Genomic DNA, 27,482 nt, shown 5'->3' on the forward strand with positions numbered 1-27,482 from the left:
TGGTTGACGGAGGACAGAACAGAATTCACAGTGAGGCTCGGAAGTTTGGGGCAACAGAACTGCGCGCCAAGTCACTGACACTTATGCCCCTGAACTAAAGAACTGAGCCGACGGGACGGGACGGGACCCCCGTAGCCAAGACCAGCTGGCCTCACAGAAGGTCTACTGACCACTCACTTCATTGGTACCATCTCACGGCTAACACTATTGTCCTTTAAATTAAAATCACTGTCAGCAGCTTTCATCTCCATTTTCAAACAGAAGAGAAAACTGTGTTTAGTTAAAATGTGTACAAAAGTCCAGCCCTGAAGTATTTCTTCCCCAAGAGAAAACTTTTAATGTTAAAACTCTGTTAAAAAGAGAGAGAGAGAGAAAGAGAGAGAGAGAGAGAGAGAGAGAGGGAAGGAGGGAGGGAGGGAGGGCGGGAGGGAGGGAGGGAGGGAGGGAGGGAGGGAGGGAAAGAGAGAAGAGAGGTAGTATGTGAAATATCTTTACTTACAGCTTTGAGCCCATGCACCCCTAATTCATGTATGCAACTGAGCCTTCTGTGCCTATGGCGGCCTTCCACCCAAGAGCCACACTGCGTGGTGCAGTGTCAGAGAGGGAACGCTGTTAGCAAGTGGTGCCTCGTGAGAGGAGGAACTCAGTGAGTCCATCAGTCGGGGGTCATTGCACCCTGCCTGAGCCAGGTGCTCGCAGATAACACGCTCGGTGGCGATGGAGTCCGGCACCCTTCACTGGATCAAGACTTCACTTCTGCCGGCTCTTAATATGGAACAAAGAAGTCCTTCAACTCGGAGTCAGTATACAGCTGTGAGGTGTCCACACTTGGCCACCGTAAGGGTAAGAAATAAATAACTGTCCACCTCAGGCCTCAGGGCAGCCTAAGCCCACGTTTGCCTCTTGGTGGCTGTGCATGTAACATGAGGGAGCCAGGTAAGGGAAGACAACTGCAGTTCCCTCATCCTGAATGGACGCACAGGAAAGAATAGACTCAAATGATCACCACCCCTGAGAGTGGTGAACCTACATGGGCTTCCCCAAACGCAGGCAGCACCCTAGAATCCCCAGGAAGAAAACCCCGTCTTCTGAATACAAAGTGCACATCTGTATTGTGTGTAAGTCTCTGAACCTGGGGGCCTTTTTATCTAATGATCCACACCGCCTGGTACACTTGAAGAGTGTGGGAGCCAACTAACTGTGCTGCAAATCTCATGTGCGCGCGCGCACACACACATACACACACACATACACACACACACACGTACACGCGTGCACACACATGTACACACACATGTACACAAGCACACACGTGCACGCACTGAAACAATCTCCAATGGACTAGGGATGAAGGACTATAGCACCCTGCAACTGTAAAGCTCCAGGGTGGGGACAACAGGAGCTGCTCCATGACCAGGGGAGAGGTGACCCTAAACATGGCCAGCTAAAGTCTTAGAAAACGGAAGACAGAACAAAAACTGCACATGAAAAAATAATTTGTCACAGTTAACAGAGGAACACTTTAAAGTCAGAAAGCATAAACGCTGGGAATCGAAGAACCGAGGTTCCCAGTGGCTAACAGAGATGATCAGACTTCACAAGAGGGTGAAGAGCAGGCTCTGCAGGCAGGAGGACACAGGCCCGCAGCACGGCTCCAGGCAGGTCTCAGTTAGAGAAGCACCTGCTCTGCAGCTAAGGCCTCAAGCTCGTGTCATGGCAGCCTGGCCCGGCAGACACCCTTCCCGCCCCAGCCACACTTGAGACCTGTCATGGAACAGCATGGCCCCGAGGTCCACAGCATCAGTCATGTGCCAGGCTTACACCGTTCCTCACACCCTCACTCAGAAACCACCGTGGCGGCTCACAGTGTGATGATTGTTCCATCTTCCTCTAAGAGTTTCTGGTCCGGAGCTCGGCTTTCTAGCTCTGTGTCCGGGCTGCCAGGCACAGGCAACAGGCTCGTGTCCTGAGGAGAGAATCCATTCTGTCCTGACTCAAAGTTGAGCTCGATCTGTGTCAGGGACTCCAGGCTCTGGGCGTCAGGGGTGGCCTTAGGGATCTGTTGTGGCTCACCACTGTCTTCAATGATGATGTCATCCTCATCGCTGTCCTGGTCCTCTGGTTCGAAGCTGGCCTCCACCTGCTGTGGGTAGCCCAGGAGGCTGTTGTCGGTAGACTGGCTGGAGCTGCCAGAAGTCCGACTGTTGCGCACCACGTTGTTCCGCTGGTTAGCCGGCCGCACGGTGATGATGAGGTTGCGGCTGTTGGCTATCATCATATCAGTCACCTGGTCCAGGCTCTTCCCCGACACCTCTATACCGTTCACTTCTAAAACTTCATCGTTGACAGCCAGCAGGCCCGTGCTCTGGGCCAGACCCCCGGGGACGAGCCGAGATATGAAGATCCCAGGGACTTTCTCTAAGCCATGCGGTGTTACCCGGACGCTGGAGCCATCCCGGATGTAAAAGCCCAGGGGTTTCTCTGTGCCATACTTGTACAGACGGACCCTTCGGTGGGTCTCCGGGAGGATGTCGACGTCGATGATGGATGACACGGGCCGGAAGTCCTGCGGCATGCTGATGACGATGTGAGGCTTCTTCCTGTGGTTGTCGGGACGCAGCACGTTGCTCAGCACGTTCTTCTTCCTGATGAGCGTGTCGGTGCCAAAGGCACTGTAGTCAGCTTCTTCTGCTTGGAGAGAGCAAACACAGGACCGTTACAGACCCACAAAGAAAGACACCTGCCCACAGCTGACCTGGCAGAGGACAACACCGGGCAATGCACACAGCCCCTCAAGATCCGCTTCTGAGTGTCAGCTTAGCCAGACCACGAGAACTGCACCGGTGACTGCCATGCCACAAAAAGACACTAGAGGGCCCTCTCACACATCTCAAATGTTACTGACTACTGAACACATTAACTTGTGATACAGTCAAGCATGGCCCACAGACCTGTTGTCACCCTGGTGCTCAGGAGCCTAAGGCAGAAGGTAGAAGGATGTTAAGTTCAAGGCCAACCTGGGCTATATTATATCACAGCAAGTTTGAGGTCCCCTTGGACTACATCCTGAAACCCTGTCTCAAAATCTAAAAACCAAAACACCCCAAACAACAAAACACCCCATGGCAGCTCTCACAGGCTCGCATTTCCTTCCTCCTTCTCAGGTGGAACCTCATACTGCTAGGCTGGCCTCAATCACCCAGGCAGCTGAGACACTGGGACTATGCATGTAGATGTCACCACTCCTGGCTACAACTTCATGTCTTCTCACCTTCCTGTCCCTGGGGTTTTACCTGATACTCAAGGCAATCCTCCTGCCTCAGCCTCTGAAGAGCTGGGATTACAGGATGCACTTCCTTTTTTTTTTTTTTTTAATTTTTTAATTTTTATTTTTTTTACAGGATCCACTTCCAGTGTTCAGTTTACAAACTCATTTTAAGAAATCAAGCATGGAACCGGGGGGTGGTGGCGCATGCCTTTAATCCCAGCACTTGGGAGGCAGACGCAGGCGGATCTCTGAGTTTGAGGCCAGCCTGGTCTACAGAGTGAGTTCCAGGACAGCCAGGGCTACACAGAGAAACCCTGTCTCGAAAAACCAAAAAAAAAAAAAAAAAAGAAATCAAGCATGGGCTTGCAAGCTGGCTCAGTGGTGCTTGCTGTCAAGCCTGAGGCCCTGAGTTTGGTTCCCAGGATGCACACGGTAGAATAAAGAATCAACTCTCAGACCTCTATGTGCACACTGTTGGCACACATGGACACACATTTAGTGGCTCACACCTAAAATCCCACCTCTTGTGAGCAGAGGCAGGAAGTGTTCAAGGGCAGCCTCACCTACATACTGAGTTCAACACCAGCCTAAATGGCACGAAACCTCCTCAGAATTTAAAAAAATGTTTTGAAATATATTTACATGTATGGGAGTTTTGCTTGTATGTGTGTATGTGCACCACATGTATGCTTGGTGCCCTCAGGTCAGAAGTGGGTGGTGGTTCCCCTGGGGAGCAGCCAGTGCTCTTAACAGCTAAGCCACTTCTCCAGCCAGAATGAATTATTTTACATCAGCCACTTTATAAAAATAAAGTATCTCTTAGGGTGATGGTGCACACCTTTAATCGCAGCACTCGGAGGCAGGGGTAGGATCTCTTGAGTTTGAAGCCAGCCTGGTCTACACAGAAAGAGAAAGAAAACAAACGAGACACAGTCTCGCACTGCAGCCGAGGCTGGACTAGTACTCGGCATGTCGGCCACACAGGAGTGTTCCTCCTGCCTCTGCTTTTGCTGGGCTAGGATTAGAGTTAATTAGAACACTTCCACTTTGCATATTTACCACATCCAAAACGAGGACGGGGAGGGACACTCATTCCAAGGAACTCAGGAGAGAAAGATGGCTGGGGTGTGGCGGTGGGGTGGGGTGGGGAGGGGAGGGGCCTTGACTAGTGAGGCCCTGGGTTCAGCTTTAGCACCAGCAGCTGGAAGGGTGGGAGGAAGAGGGACAAACCTAACCATGCATTAGATTCACAGCTTAACTGTGAGGAGCCAGGGTGCAGCAAACTTAGAACGCTTGGCTCTCAGCAAATAAACTCCCTTCTGCCCACGGGCTCTGGATCTCTCGCTCCCACTTTGGCAGAGGCAGAGGTGTGGGATCTTTCATGTTTTCAACCAGGTGTGACGTCAGTGCTGTGACAGACTGGGTGCAGGGTGGCAAGGACTCTGGCAAACTTAGAGCTCCTACCCCATCTAACTTGGGCCCCGTCTCTTCATTCCCAGCAGACTTCCCTTCATGGTGCAAAGCCTTGTTTTCAGTCCTACTTCCTTTGCTGCTGGTGAGATGGCTCAGTGGCCAGGGTGCTTGCTGCCAAGTCTGGTGACTGGAGTTTGACCACCCATAAAGCAGAGCCAACACCTTCAAGTTGTCCTCTGACACACACACGCGAACACACACACAGGCACATACTCGAACAATAAACACAAAGAAGAAAGAGCAGTGCTGATACCTAGTAAGTCACAACAAACACACACAAACACAAGCGCTAACTCTGCACCTGCAACTGGACTAATTCCTTGAGCCAGCTGAGTCTGTCACATGCTGGAGACACAGCTGGAGACATAGCCCCAGACACCGCTATCACAAGGTGAAGGCAGAAAACACAGATGGAACATCAGGGAGGAAGGGCTAGGAACAGACTAAGCCGCAGGAGAAGAGCGGAAGCCACCTCAGGCTGGGTTGGTTTTCAGGCCTCGAGTCCGAAGGTCCAGAGGCTCTCACAGGACATCTGAGTCAGAGCCCAGGTTGGGCTACACCAGACCTTATCTCAGAGAACAAAGCAAAAACATAAGTCAACCAAGCAAGCTAAATCCAAAACCAAAACTACCTGGGAAAGAGTCGATGAACAAAGACAAACAATACTTCAGTAATAAGAGGCAGAATCAGGAACCCAAGGCCACCCATCTATCCTCAGCTACACAGTAAAGCCAGCCAGGATGACACATACCTTGTCTCCAAAAACCTAAACCTCTCATGTATACCTTCATCCCCAAAATAAGTAGCTGGAGATTCCCTTACAGACAGCCCAGGACTACAGAAACCCTGCTGTCCTCTCAGTGGACCTGCCCTCAGCCAGGGACGGCCAGCATTATCATTATCAGACCCCAGCCCACGGAATTAGAATACAAAAGAACCCGAGATAGGGAGAACCTAGGTCTTCACTAGACCAGTAACTTCCAGGTTCCTCTCCGCACCTCGGGGTACGAGTGTGTGGCTCCTCAGGCCACATGAGGGAGCCCTAGGGACACCCTGTCTTGCCATCCCTCCACCCAAATCTCCTCACAAGGAGTCAGCGTTGTGTCCTTAGGCAGAAAGTTGCTTTATAGTTTGGTTTGAGAAATAAATCCATTGAAGCAGGAAGATTTGGCAAAAATCTCGATAAAAGCCGTTAGGATTAGTCTTACACTGAACTGTTTATTTCAGAACAACCAATAGGGGAAGCCTGTGTAACACGTCCTGGGGAATTCCAGACCACAAAGCCGAGAAGGCCAGCAAGCTGCCTACATGCCTGCTCATGGGAAACCCTACCGAGAAAACCCAAATCTGCATAATTTGGCTTGGCCTAAGACTCTCTCTGAATGCCCGCTCTAAATTCTCCGAAGCACGCGAGGCACAAAGGCACCTCTGTCCTCCCACCCAGCCAATCAGTTTCCAGCCACTGGGAAAGAAACGCGCTGGCAGCAGGCCAGGGTGCAGGGTGTGAGCGTAAAGTGTAAAGGTGACCGTCCAGGAGGGCCCAGCTGAAGGCCAAGGTCACCCCCAGAGGCCATGGGAGTCCCAGAGACCCACAGCAGAGCTGACCAAGGCCATACAGGAACACCCCATGGAGAACTCTGTCCCTCGGCCAATGGTCTCTGCTCACTGCCCTTGACAAGAATCCACCCAGAAGCTTCTAAACTTCTAAGCAGCCAAATGTCTATCTTACACACAGGCTCCCAGTTTTCCCAATAACACACTGGGATGAGGGTGAGCCAGGGCCCATTGTGATGGCGAGCAGACAGAAGTAATGCCTACAGCGAAAAAAGCAACCTTGGTAAACAAAAACTTCAGAACAGCACCAAGCATTCCCCGTCAGGAAAACCTAGCAACACCAGGTACAGTCCTCAGCAGGTTCCAGAGCTTGTCCCATTGCAAGTTCAGAGGCAGACGGGGTAGCTAGGCCTGGTGGCAGGAGGATTGGCTCTAGGCCAGGCTGGACATGCTCGCCTATAACCCAGCACTGGGGGCAGACGTAAGAGGACCAGGGGCTTGATCCACAGCAAGGTTAAGGTTAGCTCCTGTCTTTAAAAAAAAATAAGTAGGGTGGAGTGAGGACAGCACAGAGCAGTCAACAAAGACGCCGCCTTCAGGGGCATGAAGCGCTAGTTCAGCCCCTAGTAACAAGAGTGTGGTGGGAGTCGAAACACTCATGGCTGAGGCATTGGGGGTAGACACAGATGGCTTCAAGTTCAAGACCAGCCTGGGCTACACAGCAAGCTGTCGTCTGGTTTTGCTAAGCATCCAGTGTCACCGTTACAACCAACCCTGGGCTATGTAGAGGAATAAGAAATGTCTTTAAGAAAAAGTTACAAAGCACCAGGCCTGTTTGCAGTCCCTTTCTAATGTACAGTGATGAATAGAAAGCTAGCCAGCAAAGGATTAAATTCACTTTAGCCAATGCTCAGATGACTCGGACCCCTTCACCTCCCCATGGAAGAAGCAACCACCCACTGCTTTTCAAACCAGGCCTGGTACTGCGATCTGCAGTGTACCAGTGTGCAACAGGTGGGCACTCACCTAAGGCCTAAGGTGCTCACAGAACTCAGCCCTACAAGGACAGCATAAGGAATCCCAGCCAGACAGCTAGTGTCGGGAGCGTAGGGAACCCAGCGGGGCTGGCAGGGGGAGGCAAGACTTCTCTGTGGAAATGAGGCGTCTCCAGAGATGAGAGGAGCAGTAGCAGGGGACCGGGTAGGAAGAGGAAGAAGATGCAGAGAGAGTGTTGTGTTTGGGGAAGGGAGTGGGTGCAGAGGTCTGACACACAGGTAAGGAAGGGGCCATGATGGAGGTGCAGACAGGACTCCTGGGAAATGCTGTGGTCTAAGGACTTCAGCCTTGGGCTGTGAACCCAGACATGGTAATCTTATCTGGGTATTCCAGAAAGCTCCCTGATGCAGCCCGGAAAGACTCTGTAGGCATTGAGGATGGTACCCAGCCTGGGGCGGAGGCAGCAGGCAGGACACACGTGGAAAACAGCTCAGCGTGTGCTATAGCTTGGTGACCGAGAACAGGTTGGCTCAGAGGTAGGATCAAGGCTTCTGTCACCAGCAACTGGGATCATTTTGTGAACCACAGCTCTACAGTTTCTGGAGTAAAGTCTTTGTGGCAGTGTCTATACTTCTGTTTTTATTGAGAGGCTGGCCCTGAACTCACTCCCGACCGGGATTACAGGCTTGGACCACTCACTACTGCCTCCTGCAAAAAGTAACTGCTTGTGTACCCCTTGGACGGTATTAAAATTAAACCCTGGCTCAGTAAACTGTAACCTTAGGAGGTAGCTACAAAGTCATGGCCAGTGCCAGGTCAAGGTCTAAGAGCTGATTTTCTGCTAGTTGCAGGTGTGAGTCAGCCATGTCCTGAACGAGACCCAGCAGAGCGGGAGGCCTTGCCGGCACTGTTCACACACCCTAGGACACAAAGAATTTGCCTGACACACTAGACCACCAGCATAGTACAGATATGATTAGCTGGGAGAGAGGGCCTGTGTTCGAACATGTCCTGGGTCCCAGACTAAGCAGATCTGTGTGGAAACACATCACCCTAACTCTGTTCTACAGAACATTCGACAGGAATGACCAAGGGGGGTTAATTTGTTTTGAGACAGTCTCACTATGTGTAGCCCTGGCTGTACTGAACTCTCTATTTGGACCAGGCTGGCCTGGAATTCAGAGATCCCCCTGCCTCTGCCTCCTAAGTCCTGGGATTAAAGTGTGTGACTAGTGCCACCATAACCAACACATTAATTTATTGTATGTGACTTTGTGTAGGTGTGCATGTGTGTGCCAGGGCATGGATGTGGAGGTCTCGGGGCAACTTGTGGGAGTCAGTTCTCTCCTTCTACCACGTGGGTTACCGGAATCAGACTCGGGTTTTACTCACTGAGCCATGTTGCTGGCTCACCGGGAAATACTGGTGCTAACTCCTCAGGCCGCTGTCCTGACCTGGGCAGGTTTTAAAGGCCCAGCGTCTCTAACCTGTCTGGTGCACAGTCATGAGACAGACAACAGAGGATGTTGCTTGTCTCACCCTGGCCAGGCCACAGCAGGAGACATTCCACCCCCTAGGAAGGTGCTGAAAACCCTCTGTGAAATAAGTTTTCATATATCAGGTTTTTGTTTTGGCTTCTAAGATAACAGCCCAAGAAACAGTATGGCATTTTTCTCCTAAGAGAAAATGCTCTACAAGAGAACCTTTCAAGGCGTGCAGAGTGTGAGACACGGTTGTCTAGGCGTCAGCTGTGAGTGTCCACATGCAAGCACCAGGTCCTACCCACAGACAATCCACTCAGAAGCATATCAGATTCTAAAAGACCACTGTTTTTAAACTTTAATGGCTTTGGTTTAGTGTTTGAAAAAAGTCACGAGGGGATGAGGATACAGCTCAGAGCACAGCACGGTGTCTAGCTGGCACCCGAGGCTGTAGTTTCAAAACCAAGGAGTACCACAAAACAGAAAAGGCAAAACTAACAACTAAAAACACAGACTGAGGCCTTGATTTAATCTTAGCACACAGGAAGTGGAGGTTAGGCATGTCTCTGAGTTCCAGGCCAGCCTGGTCTATGTAGCAAGTTAGCAAGTTCCAGGCCAGCCAGAGCTGTACAGTGAGACTCTGTTTCCAAACAAAAACAAGACAACAAATGAGAAACCAGACTCAGACTGCTATGGTTCTGCAGGGAGATGCATCTGGCCTCAACCAGGCTCTCTGCTGGCTTCTCCAGGGCTGCAAAAAACAAACAAACAAACAAACAAACAAACCAGCCTCTGCCCGAGCCTCTTTGCTTTAAGAAAATGTTCAAACTGAATTAACATGGTGTGCGCTATCTCTGACTTTGATGCTAGAACCTGGTGGTCAACAGCACATAAACAAACCAGATAGCCTAGGCCCATGCAAGACAGGACTGCAAAGAAAACTGGTCAGGAAGGTCCTACGATGACCCTCTGGCAAAGCCAGAGGCAGAGAACAGGGAGCCCCTAGTTTACAGGGCAGAATGAGGCACTGAAGCAGACGGGGTGTGAGCCGTGGGGTGCTTGGTGCTGGAAGGTCTGGCTGATCTGTCCACACCAGGACTCTATTAGCTGGAGCGGAAGCCGTCACACCAAGTTTCAAGCAACAGCTGATGGGATGGCCTCTTTCTAATTCTCACTAAAGCCGTAACACATTCCAGATTAGTATGCACTCGACAGTCAGGCATACACTTTGGGTCAGTGCGTGCCATGGAGCAGGTGGTGTTGAGGCCAGAAGACAACTTATGAGAGCTGGTTTCCTTCTCCCACCTTGTTGGGCCCTGGTGAATCACACTGAGGTCACCAGTCTTGGTGGTGTGCACTGTGACCTCGAGCTAGCTCACTAGGTCTTACATGCACTTGAGGTTGACCTGGAACCATGTAGACCAGGGTACCCACCACTTATTTCTCCATCCTCCTCCACCAGCTCCCGAGTGCTGTGATTACAAGGGGCGCACGCGCGCGCACACACACACACACACACACACACAGAAATACGCATACCACATGTTTCTATTACATGTATTTATCTGTGTGTGTACACACATGCCGCAGCACACTGAGGAGGTAAGAGAGGGAACTTCGGATATCAGTTCTTTCCTTCTATCACGTGTATCCTGGGGAAAGAAGAACCCAGGCTGTCAGGCTTGGTAGCAAGATTCCTCATCTGCTGAGCCATCTCTCCAGCCCCAAAGTCTTATTTTTAAACACTAAAAATCTGCCAGGTGTGGTGGTGCAAGGCCTTAGTCTCAGCACCTGGGAGATGGTGCCATGACACACAAACCCCTTCCCCTCACAAAACAAATAACTGTAAAAAATGTACACACTAACACATACATAACTGTCAACAAAGTGAATCTCTGAGTCTGAGGCCAGCTTGGTTTACAGTGAGTTCCAGGACAGCCAGGGCTACATGAGATTCCAGTTTAAAAACAAAACAAATAAAACAATAAAACCATTTAAAATTCTGTATTTAGTTGTGTGTGGAGGGGGGGGGGCTTGTGGGTAATGGCACACAGATGGAGGTCAGAGGGCTTGGTTCTCTCCTTCTATCCTGTGTGTCGCAGGGACTGAACTCAGGTCACCATCTTTGATGGCAGTCACCTTTCCCGGCTGAGGGAAAGCACCTTGCTGGCTCTCTACGTCAAATTCTAAGGACTGGTCATGTTACTGGACATTCTACTTTTATCACAGAGAGAGCCTTTGTCCATATAGTAACAAGCTTCTAAACCTTGACGCCTACAAAGCTGGCTGTGGTGGCACCAGCCTGGACCTCGGGACTCAGAAGGCTGGAGTAGGACCAAGCCACCGGTCAAGGTCAGAAGAAACCTTGGGCTACAGCATGAGATACAAAAAGCAAATGAAAAAAGACAAACCCTGTGAACAGCTGTAACATAATGAAATGAAATTCAGGTAACACTGGCAGCAAGACCGTGAGATTCGACAAGGGAGGACCCCAACAACACACCATGGGGGATGCGGCTTCAGATGCTTCTCAGCCAGTATCATGGTTCATGTGTAATCCCTGAACTTGGGAGGGTGGGGCAGGAGAAAAGATGTAAGCTTCAGGCCAGTCTGGGCTGAAGACCCTGTTTCAAGGACATGAAACAAGGCCAGGGAACGTGGCTCAACTGGTGACGGTGTTTGCTGCCAAGCCTGCTTCTCTCTGTGTCTTTGCCCATTCCCAGGACCCAGTGTAAGGAATTAATTCACCTGTTGTCCTTGTACCTCCATAAGTGTGTCACAGTATGCATCTTTTCTCCCCCACAGACAAATAAAAATAAAATACCTACACACATATAACTGTTAGCTCCCATCAAACGTCCTGTCCTCCTCTCCCAAACCACGAGTCATGCTCTACCAATCCCCAGGTGTAACCTGCTCTCCAGTTCTGCTGTTCTTTCAGCCTTTATGTTGCTTTGCTGTCTTTTTGAAATAGGATCTTGTGGGGTTCTTTTGGTTTTTTTTTTAGGTTTTTTTAAGACAGGGTTTCTCTGTATAGCCCTGGCTGTCCTGGAACTCACTCTGTAGACCAGGCTGGCCTCGAACTCAGAAATCCGCCTGCCTCTGCCTCCCAAGTGCTGGGATTAAAATAAAGGCATGCGCCACCACTGCCCAGCCGAAATAGGATCTTGTTATAGAGACCAGGCTAGCCTCAAACTCACAGTACTCTGTCTACCTTGGGCTCTTGGGCTGAGATCACAGATGTGAGCCACTGAGTACAGCTGTCATGTTTCCAGTGTCCAGATTTCCAGAGTCCCACCCTCAACCCCAGGCTACCATTTCTCTCTCTTTCTTTCCTTCCTTCCTTCCTTCCTTCCTTCCTTCCTTCCTTCCTTCCTTCCTTTCTTTCTTTCTTTCTTTCTTTCTTTCAATTATCCTCCCCCAACCCCTTCCTTCAGCCCTGCTCATTCTGGCCCAAAGGTTTTTATTTGTTAAGTACATTGTAGCTGTCTTCAGACACTCCGTAAGAGGGCATCAGATCTCATTACAGATGGTTGTGGGCCACCATGTGGTTGCTGGAAATTGAACTCAGGACCTCTGGAAGAGCACCCAGTGCTCTTAACCTCTGAGCCATCTCTCCAGACCCCCAGGTTACCATTTCTTTTCTTTTCTTTTTTTTTTTTTAATTTTGTTGTTGTTGTTTTGTTTTTCAAGACAGGGTTTCTCTGTATAGCCCTGGCTGTCCTGGAACTCATTCTGTAGACCAGGCTGGCCTTGAACTCAGAAATCCGCCTGCCTCTGCCTCCCAAGTGCTGGGATTAAAGGCGTGCGCCACCACTGCCCGGCCAGGCTACCATTTCTAATCCACACGGGTGGTCACTTCCGAAGACTACTGAGATAATCTGTTAAGCCCAGGATCAAGTTTGTCTTTCCCCAGCAACCGTAGCCCTCTGCTGCATTCTGATCTATATGGTTATGGTGCTCAAGGCTCAGCTGTGCTCTGCTGTATCCCTCGCTGTCAGCCAGCCTCCTGTCGCTCCTCTCTGCCACCTGTACTGGCTCTCCACACACGGATTCTGTGAGCAGACCACAGGGCCTCCTGCACTCAGTCTCTGCCCACAGTGTATGTGTCTGCTGTGGAGCCCACCACCCACCTATGGGCACTTGTGACCATTAGCACTAACTCGCTCAGAACAGACTGCAGCCCAGCAGCACATGAGACTGGTGGACTTCAGCTTCTCCAAACCGAGAAAACCAAAGAGACCAGGGTCCGGTATGTGAGGGTCTGGTACGTGAGGGTCTGGTACGTGAGGGTCTGGTACGTGAGGGTTCGGTATGTGAGGGTCCTGGGAGTAGCTAATGCCCACCCTCCTTCCCTTCAAGCCGCTGCCTTGGCTGGTCGGAAAACCGCAGGGTCTTTATCACACTCAGCTCAAAGCTAAAGCAAGTGGACTTCTCAAAGCTTCTCATTACCAAAGAGAAATGAGGAATAACCACCAGGACGGGTCTGTCCGTCCTCTACCTGCAGTCTCTGCATCTCCGTCCATCTCTGTCTCCCACACAGGGCAGGGCAGTCTTAGGTTTTAAGACTCAAGACACTTTCCGAAAGACAGTACTTCCAGACCCAGAGTCATCCTTCCCTTCTGATTTCCCAGCTAGCTTTATATTTAGACTACTTTTGTGAATTATAAACTATTCTAAAATGGAGAAGAGACAAGATTTTGCTGAGTACCACTCAGAGCAGGCGCTGTCCTCCTCAGCTCGCCCAGTGATGCCACAGACAGCAGAGCTCCTCCTGAGAGGACAGACCAGGGAGTGAGCAGCCTGCTTCTGCCAACTCTGAGGTGCGAGGCCACCACATTCACTCTCTCCCATCAGCCCAACAATGAAGACTAATATCCTCATTTTGACTTTTAAAAAAACTTAAGACGAGGATGGCAAGATGGCCCAGCAGTTAAGAGCACTGGCTTGTTCTTTCTGAGTGTACAGATTTGATTCCCAGCACCCACAGGACAACTCACAAATGCCTGCAACACCAGTTCCAGGGGATCTGACACCTCAGGCTTCTGAGAACACCGTACACATGTGTGCAGAACTAAACACACACACACTCTCTCTCTCACACACACACCTTCACATGACGCCCCCATTCTCTCTCTCATACACATACACATACTCATACACACACACTTGCACTCACACACATTCCCTACTCTCTCACACACTCACACTCATATACACACACATACACACACACACAATTTAAAAATAAAACTTTAAGAAGGAAAGCCAGTGGCAAGGTCCTGCAGATCTCAGTGCCTGCTGCCGAATCTCCTGCAAGCTGTCCTCTAACCCCCACAAGACTGTCTCTGTCGCGACAGTTGTTAAAAACACAGATTTTTCTCCCATACATTCAGAGAGCTTGGGCATTAATTAGGCCGGCGACATGATGCTTTAGCTTCCTGCACTATCTGGTGTAAGACTTGAACAAGAGGCAGGCGCACTATGTCACTAACAAGCCCTCCAACCCCCCGAAGTGCGTGTCCTACGAAGGCACTCACCCTTCTTCTGTATAAAAATCCTGAGCAGCGGATTGGCGGTGGAAACCGCCTTGTGGTAGTTGTCGTCATTGTTTATGGGCAGCAGGTCCCCGTGGATGTCTGCGTACCCCACCAGCACGTCAACATTGGGGATCTTGTGAACATGTTGCAGCAGTCCATAAAACTCCTCAAACTTTCCAGGTTTGGATCTCTCCAGTGAAAACCGACGAAACTCAGCTCCAAACTTTAAATATAACAAACATACAGAAGGTAGAAAGTTAGCCGGGTGTGGTGGCGCACGCCTTTAGTCCCGCCTGGGCAAGAGGGTCTCTGTGAATCTGAGGCCACAGAAAGCCCTGTTGTGAACTTCAGGGCCAGGGGCTGAAGGCAAGTGCCCCGCTCTCACATGACAGCCCACCATCAATTCAGCTCCAACCCTGTCAGACACCAGAGGCATTCACAGGCCTGACTTCCTATCCCGGCAGTAACACCCCCATAAAATGAATTATCTTTTCATGGGCTGTAAGAGTCACAGCTAACTGTATCAAAAGGACTTTGAGCTTTTTGTCATGAAATGAGTGATGTCATCATATAAGGACTATGCTTAAAGAAGTGTCTTGCCCCAAGTTCATGTGGGGAAAAAAAGAGTATCAACACATCAGCTCTGGCCGGGCGGTGGTGCAACACGCCTTTAATCCCAACACTTGGGAGGCAGAGGCAGGCAGATTTCTGAGTTCGAGGTCAGCCTGGTCTACAGAGTGAGTTCCAGGACAGCCAGAGCTACAAAGAGAAACCTTGTCTCGAAAAACAAAAAACAAAACAAAAAAAAAAACAAAACAAACAAAAAACGACAACAACAACCCCAAAAACCACATCAGCTTTTAAATCCTGTCTGGGTAAGGAGGTGTTTGTGTTCTGGGACTAGGAGGCTGGCCTGCTTCAAAAGCTCAGCAATTACTGGGTGAGGAGAATCACAGCCTCAGGCAGGAGATCACAGGACAGGCAGGAAGCACCCTCTCATTCCCATTTCCCTTCCAGGTCCCTCAAGGCCACATCATTAATGTGCCTCCTAACTCCCTGTGGGACTGGGTGGCACACTCTCAAACAGGGACCCGAAGAAAGGGTCATCTTCCCTCTTCAAAACGTGCCTCCTCACGAGTCACTGGTATACAGCACATTAAATGCTCAGTTAAAGGCCAGGAGCTGGGCTGATGGCTCAGCAGTCAGGAGAATGTGCTGTTCTTGCAGAGAACTGGGTTCAGGTCTCAGCACCCACAAAGTGGTTCACAATGCTTCACGTCCAGGGATCTGACGCTTTCTTCTGACCTCCAAGGGCACCAAGCAGAACACATGCTACACATATATGCACGAAGGCAAAACACTAACACACAGTAACTAGAGAAAGACAGACAGGTGAAAGGGACATGTGCTCACCCAAGAGGTGGGGGTGGGGGAGTTAAAATCCTATTGTTAACTTTTTTATTTGAGGCTAGAGACAGAGCTTAGTGGTAGAAGATAAACTTCGAATTTGCAAGGCTCTTGGTCCAGAACCACACACACACACACACACACACACACACACAAAAGTAAATGTTCGCCAAACACGTTTGCCTGCCAGACTCCTTTTCTGTATAAATTCCAAGGAGAGCCAGGAAACATGACTGTTCCACAGGAACAGCAGGTGCCAGGCAGAGAAAGGCCCTTATCCCAACCGGCACGGACAACCAACAGCAACCCCAGGGCACCCAGCCATCCAGCCTTCTCTCTACCTATGGCTGACCTTCCTCTTGCATGCACTCTTCCGCTACCCATGGTTTGACATAAGAACAAAATCCACTGGCCACCTCTAACTCTTAACAAATTCAAAGTTTCCAAAACACACACCTGAGACACAAACACTAAAAATCAGGTGACTCATATTTAAAGTTCTCAAAAAGTCAGTCACACCTACACACTTCAGAGTAAATAAAACCCAGGGAACACCCTTCATATCAGTCTTACGATGATGTTATCAGAGGCAGCTGCTCCTCCATTTTCTGCAAGCTGGTCTCAGAGCACGGCCAGTCCACATGGTGAGGGCTGACTCACTGCAGGCTATCACCCCCTCCCCTGGAGTCTGAATGGGAATACACCTAATGACTGATTTAACCCCTAGATTTCCCTAAAGCCTCTGCATGCACGTTCTTTGTTAACACTTTCTTCTCTGGCTTAAATATTTAGATATTAACAGTAGACTGTGCCAACTGCACCCTCCCTCTCACCCAGCCCCAAATACCGGCAAAACGAGAGGCGAGCACGGGTTACCTCTTGCAAAGTATAAGAACTTTTTAAGACATGAAGAAAAATTAGATAGAGACCAAATGAACCCAATCGACAATTATCTACCATGTGATTTTTCTGGTTTGGAACCCAGATGTACATACACTTGTTTCCTGGCATCTGTTGGCATATTCTAGAACTTAAGTTTGTTGGAGGGAAGGGAAATGGACCCTGGTCCTCCGGAAGAGCAGTCTGAGCTCTTAACCCTGAAGCATCTCTCCAGCCCTAATTGTGGTTTGTTTGGTAGGCTCCCCCTGTGCTGCTTCAGCTGCCCTTGAACTTGCAGTACTGTTCACACTGCATTTGTCCGTGAGTAGCAATTAGAAAGTGGTACATCTCAGGACTGTTCTCAGGCTGTGGGGGCAGGTGTCTTGGCGGTGGTGGAGATGTACCAGCCTGACTATGCTGGTCAAGCTCCACTGTAGCAACTATAGCCCCTGCCCTTGAGACCAAGGTTACCTAAGGACATCAAAATGATTACAGAGAATTTTCTGGAGAAACAATCAGGAAGATAAATCAGTTACCAAAGAAATCGCCCAGCTGCTGGCATCACACTTCTAACTAGACCCTGATTTACACTGCCCACTATCTATTCCCTGTCTCCCTTCCCAGAGCAAAGATAACAAAGTTGACACTATTGTTTCTTTCTTTCTTTTTTCTTTTCTTTTTTTTTTTCAAGACAGATAGGGTTTTCTCTGTGTAGTCCTGGCAAACCTGGAACTCGCTCTATAGACAAGGCTGGCCTGGAACTCAGAGATCCTCCTGCCTGTGTCCACATGCTTGTGTTAAAGGTGTGTGTCATCCCTGGCTGACACTACTGTTACTGTGATTTTACAGAACTGATACTAGACCAGCAGACGGTTCAGTAGGTGAAAGTGCTTGCAGCCAAGCCTTCTAACCTGAATCCAATACCCAAGACCCACATGGTGGTGAGACCAACTTCCCAAAGTTGTCCTCTGACCTCTACACTCACAATCCCCATACACTCATGCACACCAAGTAAATGATCAGAATGTAATGAAAACTTAAATGAATTTTTATCATTCACATAGCATAAAATGAAAGTTTGTTTTTTTTTTTTTTTTTTTTTTTTTTTTTTTACAAACCTGAGCTAAGGTAGGGCTAGCAACACATGCCTTTACTCCCAGCAGAGGCAGTCACATCTCTGTGACCTCAAGACTAGCTTGGTCTATATAATGAGTTCTAGAATAGCCAGGGCTATGTAGAGAGATCCTGTCTTAAAAACAACAACCACCACAACCACAACAAAAGAACACGCACTGCTCTTCCAGAGGACCCCAGTTTAGTTCCCACCCACGTCTGGTGGCTTATAAGCACATGTAACTTCACTCTATTGAGCGACGCCCTCTTTTGGATTCCATAGGCACCTGTACTCAGGCATACACATATACATATTTTAGGATAGTCAGGGCTACACAGAAAAAAGAAAAAAATTTCAAAACCCCACAAAGCAGGATCCACATACTCTGGCCTATGCTGTCATTAATTAACAGACAAGACTGCAGGGCAGCATTTCCCAAGTGTATCTTCTGACCGCCCTGCTTCTGTTTAGGGGAGGGCGCACACTAGAAGTATGGTATGGCAGCTGAAATAAACACCACACACTTTGGACAGAACTATGTAAAATATTCAAAAATCAGTAGACGGAGAAGGAAAACAAAAAGCTTGAAATTCCAGTCCACAAGAGCTCGGTCTCCTTCCACCACAGACCCACTCCTATCTGACTTATTGGCACACCTAGAATCTCTACTCATTTTTTTTTAAATGATAAAAAAAATTTAAAGACTCACTACTAAGACCTGGACCATAAAACTGAGTGTTGCTGTTATGCAACTTCACAAGTGGCTTTCTTTCCTCACCTCAAGTCCCACAAGCCAAACTACAAAGAGATGCCAGGAGAAAGTTCCAGTGCTGACAGCTACAAACGGCCAGAGAAAAAGACAGACAGCCATTTCTGGAGTCATTTCCCTATACTAACAAGTCACTTTATTTGCTGTTGTGCAGAACCCAGCCAGGAAGGGTGTGTTCCTTAAACTATCATACAGTTTTATTCTAAAACAATTATGTGTACACCTGTGTCTCTGTATATGTATGTCATGTGTTCTGCACTGGGAAGTCAGAACATCAGATCTTCTGGAGTTAGAGAAAAGGCTCAGTGGTTAAATGTCCAAAAGGCTCTGGGTTTGGGTCCCAGCACCCACAAGGTGGTTCAATATTTTAACTCCAGATCCAGAGGATCCCACCCCCTTAGGATTCTGGCATCCTAGAGCACCAGGCATACAGGTGGTACACAGACATACATGCAGGCACGCACATACACATAAAATAGTAAATCTACAGTAAGTGACAGGTGTGTGTTGCTTGACAGGAGGTGCTGAGAACTGAACTTGGGTGTCCTGCAAGAGCAGTGCACACTCATAAACGCCAAGAGTCCTGTTATTATTAAACAGAACTCTGTGTGTTTCAATCTAGTACCTAGTCTGATATATAAATTCCTCCCACCCCTTCATTAAGACTGGGTCTCACTGTATATAAGCCAGGCTGGTCTGGAACTCTCTAGCGCCAGTCTCAATAGTTAGAGGAGATTATAAACAAAACAAAAAACACCCAAAACATTAAAAGCAAATGTAGATCTGTGATTCTTAGTTACAAACTTTGCTCTCACGCCCAGAAACCACACACAAAGGCTCCAGGCAGCTTTCCCCACTCACCCCATTCCCGAGAGCGACATTCCCCCAGGAGTCCCTTAACCACCACACTTCTTATTTTTACAGCGGTGTTCGATACACTGCTCCTTCTATGTGTCTTGCCACATTTTGTCCTAAATTCTCACGGTCAGCAATGCCCCTACCACTGTTTTACAAGTCGCTCAGTAAAAAGCCATCGGCAAGCTCTGGTCCTAGAGCAGGGTTAGGGGGAAGTCACACCCTTTCAGAGCAGGTCTTCTTGTCATCTTAGAACTCTCAGAGAACCAGGCTATATAATCCTGTTCCTCCTGGCCTTTCAACGTCAGGAGAAGCTTGCCGACATGTTCCCGTGGCTACAGATTGCCTTCAAATTCCATCTGAAAAGCCCCTTTTGGGAAGAAGGCATTCTCCAGCTAATCCCCACAGGCTACTCTGCTCACCCGGCCTTGGGACTGAGGAATTCCACGGACACTGAAATCCTGAAATCACTAACAGAAGACTGGCAGACCCGCCAAGGGGGAAAGCACTCGGAATGAAGAGTCGGAATGAAAAGGGTAGCAGCGTCTCAAATTGTCAAGCGCAGCACCAGAGTAAGGCGATGGTGCTAATTTCATAGATTAGACGCATACCAAAGTTAGAGCTGGAAAAAGAGCCCTCCTCCATTCGAGGTACCCCCCAAACCCCAAGAAAAGGTTACACGAGAAGACTACAAGGTGCTCCGAAAGCCTCTGACTCGTGCCCGGGGTGAAGGCGTCCCCCAAAGCTATCCCATCACCTTGCACTGGAGCGGTCCCCATCTCACCCTTAAAGCAAGGCGGGAATACGAAGGATAGAAAACAGGGGCTTTGCTGCGGAGCAGACGCAAACGCTTCCCGTCGCAGCGCTCCACCAAGTTTCTCTCCTACGTGCTTCGGCCAGCAGATCGCCCTCCGCCCGCGTTCCCACAGGGGCAGCCGAGGTCCACCATCCCGCCACCCTGCGTCCTCACCGGGCAGCCCGCCTCTACCATCCCAACCAGCCCTCGTCCCCGCCGCCCCGCCCGGCCGCGCACCTTGCTCTTCACCTCCATGGTGCCCAGGCAGCCGCTGCTCACCCCGTGCCGGTGGCCGCGGTTCATGCTGAGCGCCCGGCCAGCGGCGGCCTCGTCGGGGGCCGGCCCTCGGGAGCGCGGGCAGCGGGGCCGCGGAGCGCGGGCTCGGGACTCGAAAGCGCCGCACGGCGCCTCGTCACGGCACCTGCTGAGGTCCGCGCAGCGCTGTGCCGGCTGCTCCGCGGCGGCCTGAGGGTCGGACTGCCAGTGCAGCAGGCGGGGACACGGGTCCCTCCCAGTGAGGCTCGGGGGCGGCGGCGGCCGCGGTGAGGAGAGGGCGGAGCACAATCCCACAGCCGCCGCAGCCTCTCTCCTCGGCTGCCTCCCCGCGGGCACGCGCGAGGCCCGGTGCTCGTGCACCGAGCAGGGCCGCAGCCGCGGCACGTGCGCGCGCTCACCTGCAGCCTCGGCGGCGGCGGCTCGCGCTCCGCCCACACCCAATAGGAAGCGCGCACCTGCGCCCGCGGCGACAGCCAATCGGCACGCAGCCTGCGGGGCTCGCGCGGCCCGTGGGCGGGCGTCGTGTCTGGGTAGCCCCGCCCACAGCCTCGCGATTGGTTCTGCCTTGCGAAGGAGGGGCGGGATCACCTGAAGCTCTGGGGCCTCTCTGGACTGAGCTGGGGAGCAGCACGACGCATGCGCCGGCTGTAGAGTTTCCGCCCCGAGAAGGCGAGGGGGAAGGCCGGCCGGAAGCGCGAGCGCACCTGGACTGCAGTTCAGGAGGGTGTGTTTTTTTGCGCATGCGCGCGAGCGTTCTCGCCTGCTGGGTCGGGTCGGGAGCACCCGTATCTTTAACGCGCCCTAGTCACCGGCTTGGAATGTGTGCACGGCCGTTCCCTTGCCGTGATGGTGTGGGGTGACTGGGCTTCCGGGGCCCCTCTGCGTCCCGGGCCCCCATGCTGCGGCTTCTAGGCGGCCCCCTGAAAGTCTTGTTGAAAGATTCAAGTTTTCCCGCCTCTGTGGCAGTCACTAGAGGAAGAGGCTGGTTGGAGTGGGGGGCTCTCGGGCTGATTTCATGCGAGGAAACTGCACTTTTCCTCTAGATCGGTGCTTCTCAACCTGTAGGCTCCAACCCCCAGGACGATCCTTTCGCAGGGGTCACCTAAGACCATTGGAAAACACAGATATTTTACATCACGGTTCATAACAGTAGCAAAATTACAGTTAAGTAGCTAGGAAAATAATTTTATGATTGGAGGTCATCACAGTGTGAGGTCACAGCATTAGGAAGATTGAGAACCAGTGCTCTAGATCTTCCCTGTCCCGAGGGTGCCCTGGGTATCAGGAGAGGACCAGGGAGCTGAGGCCTGCCTTGGTCCCCACAGGCCCTGGCTCCCTGCAGGCCTCACTAGCTGCCCTCTAGGGCTGAAGTCCTCTCTCCGTGGAGCAATTTCTTGGCAGTTTGTTGTTTGTACCAACGCCAGGCTCTGGGTTGTGTTCTTTTCCCCCAGTGACAGAACTGTGTCCCAGGGTAACACAACACCAATTCCTAATCTCTGAGCACCCCACACTGGGGCTGCTGCATCTCTTTTGTTCACCCGTTGGCCTTACTGATGCTAGGAGGAAGGGACCTTCTTTGTCCCTCCTTACCCCGTCCCTTACCCCACAGAGGGCTGAGGGCTGAAGAGCTTGCTGATCAGGGGGCTTAGCTCCTGTCCACCCTCTCCCCTTGTACCACGGAATCTAACATCTGTGCCTTTCCCCTTTCTGCTGTGTGTATTTTCCTTCGTGCATGTGCACTTTGAACAGCTTTCCTCTATGTACACTGAAAGCTACCCAATGGTGGGATACGCCTGCTTTGCTCAGTTGTTCACGTTGGGAGAGCCAGTCTCTTGGCATGGCATGCTCTCAAGTATGTATTTGGGGACAGAGGAGCCGAGTCTATGGCTTCTCCAGGCTACACCCTATACCTTCAAAGATGAGAAACCCTTTTTCCCTTAAATGAATCAGTTCACCAGATGTGGGGAGGCGATTTAAGGTTTCTCTGGCCACTTTGGGGTGGAAGCGCAGGAGAGAGAAAGACTATTCCCAAGCTGAATCACAAGGCTGCCTTCCTGACCTATACTTGTGTGGTGAAAAGAAGAAGCATGGTCGTGAGGGGCTAGCCACAGCCCTGGAACCTTGTTCAATGGCAGCAGCCAGCAGTTACAGCTCTTTGGGTCCTAGGACCCCTTTAGCTAAACATTACAGGGAACCTCCAAGTTTGTGAATGCCTATGGGTATTTACTGTATTGGAACTAAAACAGAAACCCGTTTAAAACAATACACAATATGTATTCCAAGCAGTTAAAGATGACATCATCCTCTGTCATGTCTCTTGTTGGAAAACTCCATCACTTGCTTCTGAGACAAGGAAGGTGAGAAGTGGACGCCTTCATGAGAAAACTGTGACTTTGGAAATTCCCCTAGCGAGGTTTCCGGGTGTCAGTGACCCTGTAGGCCACTCTTTAATGATGTGCTGGGAAGCATAGGACCTCCAATCTCAGCTTTCTCCTGTCTCTGCCCTGAACAGGTCACACCTTGAGAACTGTGGACCTGTGGCCCCAAGTCTATGTGGATGATGGTTGGGTGGCTGCTATTACTGTTATCGAGACTACTTTATCAGCTGTTTTGAGGAGGAAACTCATGGGTGCCAATGCACCTGCGTGGGCCCTGCATTCCTGGAGCTGCCGTCACATCCGCCCTCCCCCCCACCCCCACCCCCACCCCCAGGGTGTGGCATCCCTCACTACCTGAACTTTCCTTTCTCGAAGGGAGGGCCAGGCCAGAGCTTCCTGGATCTCTCAGGCAGATCTGCTGCGAGCCAGGGCTGTGTAAGGAGGGAGTGTAGAAAATAGTTTGTGTTTGATAAAGGTGGTGTGGGGGAGGGGAGCCTTGTCAGTTTTGCTTAAGAAGCCTGAAGACCCAAGAAACAGTGCAGATTAACTCTTGACTCCTGCCTCTTTGGTTTAGAGACTGACCGGTGACCTCCTTTCTCCCCATCTCCTCTCCCTGCCCCCAAATCCTCAAGCCAGAGCTGATCCAGACTGACAAGAAGCCTGAGAAACTGTGAGAAGCTGTGCTCAGTGGGTTGAGAGATAAGTAAGGTAACAGCCTGACCGGGCTCCATAAATTACAGGCGCCTCAGATCGTGAGTCTGGAGTGGGTCACCGGAGCTCCACACCCACACACGGCCATCCCACCCCCGAGACTCCTTGGCAAGGGTTACAGTTTCACCTTATCCTTTCCCAACGTGGTCTTTGGAGTTATAAACAGTCAGCCTGGCTTGCTGGCTCAACACTTGTAATGCCAGAACTCAGGAGAGTGAGGCAGGTGGATTGCCTAAATTCAGGGCAATCTGGGCTACAGAGACTCTGACATTAAAAATAAGGGCTAATGCCAGGCAGTGGTGGTGCACGCCTTTAATCCCAGCACTTGGGAGGTAGAGGCAGGCGGATTTCTGAGTTCGAGGCCAGCCTGGTCTACAGAATGAGTTCCAGGACAGCCAGGGCTATACAGAGAAACCCTGTCTCAAAAAACCAAAAGAAAAAAAAAATCAGGGCTGGACATCATTTGGTGGTGCACACCGTACTTCCAGCCCCCGGGGAAGCAGAGATAGGTAGGTGTGTGAGTTCAAGGCCAGTCAAATGGTTCATCTGACACTACGAAGTCTGGCAACCTGAGTCCCATCCCTGGAACTCAGAAACAGACCCCCACAAGTTATCCTCTGACCTCCACACAAATGCCTTGGTGCACACCCACACTCATACACACCCAAAAGATTAAATACAAACACACACACAACACACCAGGCAAGGCATGGCTTAGGTGGTTATGGCTTGTGTGATAGAAGCACAGGGATCTGAGCTCCATCTCCAGAACCCATGGGGGAAAAATAATCAGGTCCTGGTGGTATACATCTGTAATTCCAGCGGTAGGGAGAACGCAAGGGGAGGAGCCCTGCACCCTGCGCACTGGCCAGCCAGCCTAGCACCCTGTGCACTGGCTGGCCAGCCTAGCCTATTCATAGATCCAAAGGGGAAAAAAAGGTGAGCAGCATTTGAGGAATGCCCCCGGAGGCTGTCCCGTGGCCTGCACATGCGCACACACCCTTTAGCACACACGTGTGCACCTGCACGCACCAACACTACAGACTCGCCCTGTTAAATTCTTTAGAAATGTACCTTGCGTGATGGAAACAGTTTGTAAATTTCCACAATTATTATTTTTTTGAATTAACATTTGACATAGTGATCTTCTTCCTCCAGCTCTCAGGGAACTAACAAGTGTGTAGAAACCCTGGAGGTGGGCCGGGAAAATCTCTTCAAGGAATGTCTCCCCCGAGCTCTTTCTCTTGGGTTGCTCGTCAAAGTCTTGAAGGAGCTGGTTAATGATTTTTTGAGAAAGAGCTGAAGTGTCTATTTATGAATCTCTGGCCACTCACCCAAGCATTCTAAGCTGAGGTGGAATTCTGTCACATGCTCTTTTCTGGTTAATGGCTTATAACGCTTTGCTGGGCGGGTGGGGGCTGAGAGTATTCCCCGGAGCCTTTTAGAGGCTCGCTGCCCCTTTAGTTAAGAAAACTATGTTTTCGGGAGGCATGTGGACCAGGCTACCACCTCTGCCTTGCCTATGCTCTGGCTATGCCCTGGGATTGTGTTCTGACCTTAACCGGCTCTGGGTTCCAGTTTCTGTGTCTGTAAACTCGGCCTGGATGAGATTGTCTTTACTATCCCAACTCAACGCTCTCTGGCTCCTTAGGGATCTCCGAGAGTGGTGGGTATCTCATCATTATCAGGGTGGATTGAGATGGCAAGACTAGTCTTCCCAGCATGCTCCATGGCCAGACTGCAGTCATTGGCCAAGATACTCTTCCCAGGAGGAGTTGGTAAAGATGATGATGGCATTCGCATTTATATGAAACCTAACTGGCGCTTTCCCATGGATTAACTGATTTAATCTTGAAATCTTAAATTGCAGGAAAGAGTGTGGTATCAAGAGGCTTGTTTTCCAGGCTCTCAAGTTCACTGAAGTTCTTGCTCTGCTCCTCACTGGCTGGGTAGTGTTGACTCTGTTCTCTCAAGCACTCAACACTCCTATCTGTGAAATGGGACAATAGTGGTGGCCTTGGCAATTGAGATGTCACTTCTTTCAGATGAGGAATGACAGGAGACAGCCTTGCAAACCACCGAGTTGGTGGCAGTCACGTGTGACTATTACTGCGTATTTATTAACGGTGCCTACCAACAGCTCTGAGCAAGCCACCTAGAGATGAAGTGGGGCTGTGGCAAAACTCCTTGTCTTTGTTTTCAAAGGGGCTGCAGTGTGTGTGTGTGTGTGTGTGTGTGTGTGTGTGTGGTGTATATGTGACGTGTGTGTGTATTATGTGTGTATCTGTGTTTGTGTGTGTGTGTATGAAAGACTGTGTGTGTGCCTGTGCACGTGTGTGTGTGTGAGCTTGTGTGTGTGTTACAGTCACACAGTCACACCCGTGTACATGCGTATGCACTCGTGGTCACAGATGTGAGGCCAGAGCAGGGTTTGGACATCTTTCTCCATCACTGTCACCAGAAAAGCTTTTGAATGGATGTCTCTCTCACAGCCCAACAGACTGGTGGGGTTTGGTTTTTTAGGTCGTGTGTGTGTGTGTGTGTGTGTGTGTGTGTGTGTGTTTTAGCTTACATGTATCTCTGTACTAAAGATCCTCTGGTTCCCTGTGTGCTGTATGTGGGTGCTGACAATCAAACCTGGGTTCTCTGGAAGAGCAGCCAGTGTACTCACTGGATGAGCTGTCTCTCCTGCCCTGAATGGTAGGGTATTTGTTTCTGAGACAGGATCTTTCATAGTTCTGTAGCTCAGGCTGGCCTGAAACTGACTCTGTAGCCCAGGCCACCCTCCAACTTACAATGATCCTGAGGCTCCCAAAGTGTGGTAATTACAGGTGTGAGCCCCCACGCCAAGCTTAGAATGTTCTTTGTGTGTGTGTGTGTGTATTATTATATGTGTGTGTGTTGTTATATATCTGTTATTATATGTATGTTATTATATGGATATTATTATATCTGTGTTATTATGTCCTGTACACAAAGGCCACAGGTTGGCATCTGTCTTCTATCACTTCTACCTTATATTTTGAGACAGAGCCTGGAGCTCAGTGATTTGCCTGGGCTGGACCATGATCTTTAGGCCCCTGTCTCTGCTTCCCTCGGCCCTTTGCAGATGTGCCTACCTTTTTATGATATTGCTCAGTGTCTCGACTCGGGCCCCTCATAGTTTCAAAGCAAGCACTTTATTGACTGAGCCAAATCTTCAGCCCTTACAAAGGGTGAGAACATGGCTTAGTGACAGGAAGGGGCAGACGCTGGGTAGGATGTGTACCTGCCACCTTATACATGGTCCTGGGTTTGAGTCCCACTATGACAAAACAAAAACAAAAACAGTTTTTAAAATATTTAGAATAGAAAAGCAAACAGTGGGGTTTGATGGTTGATGCCTGCCCTTGGGAAGCTGAGGCAGGAGGACTCTAGGAATTGTCTTAGTTACTTTTCTATTGCTCTGATGAAACGCCATGACCAAAAGCAACTTGGGGAGGAAAGGGTTTGTTTGGCTTATGCTTCCACATCACAGTTCATCAGGAATGGAAATCGAACAGGGCAGGAACCTGGATGCAGGAGCTGATGCAGAGGCCATGGAAGGATGCTACTTGGCTTGCTCCCATGGCTTGCTCAGCCTGCTTTCTGATAGAACCCAGGACCACCAGCCCAGGGATGGCACCACCCACAATGTGCTGGGCCCTTCCCCATCAGTCACTCATTAAGAACATGCCTTAAAAGCTTGCCTGCTTACAGCCCAGTCTTCTGGAGGCATTTTCTCAACTGAGGTTCCCTTCTCTCAAATGGCTATAGCTTGTGTCAAGCCAGCCTAGACTACAGTTAGTTCCAGGCTATCCTAAGCTAATGAGACTGTTAAAAAAAAATTAACCAATGAAACAAACAAGAACAGCCCTCAAGCTACAGGTAAGGTCCATGTCTGCTGCTATCACGGTGGGACCGCAGTCAAGTCCTCTGAGACTCCGTTAACTTGTCTATGAAGTTA

General features: G+C 50.2%; 1 protein-coding gene across 2 annotated transcripts; it reads right to left on the minus strand.

Moving 5' to 3' along the window:
• Nucleotides 1–441: 441 nt before the first annotated feature.
• Pard6b (par-6 family cell polarity regulator beta) lies at nucleotides 442–20,435 on the minus strand. Of its 2 annotated transcripts, none has more exons than XM_028769697.1 (3): nucleotides 20,370–20,435; nucleotides 14,313–14,535; nucleotides 442–2,688 (listed from the first exon to the last, which is right to left on the minus strand). In XM_028769697.1, the coding sequence occupies exons 1-3, from the start codon at nucleotides 20,433–20,435 to the stop codon at nucleotides 1,862–1,864; spliced, it is 1,116 nt and encodes a 371-aa protein (XP_028625530.1). In that variant the 3' UTR covers nucleotides 442–1,861. The 2 variants fall into 2 exon arrangements, with proteins under 2 accessions (XP_028625530.1, XP_028625531.1); XM_028769698.1 differs by having other exon boundaries at nucleotides 442–2,691; nucleotides 20,370–20,434.
• Between the last annotated feature and the right edge of the window lie 7,047 nt (nucleotides 20,436–27,482).

This window comes from Grammomys surdaster, unplaced genomic scaffold (assembly GCF_004785775.1).
Source record: "Grammomys surdaster isolate TR1022 unplaced genomic scaffold, NIH_TR_1.0 193, whole genome shotgun sequence".
NCBI lineage: Eukaryota > Metazoa > Chordata > Mammalia > Rodentia > Muridae > Grammomys > Grammomys surdaster.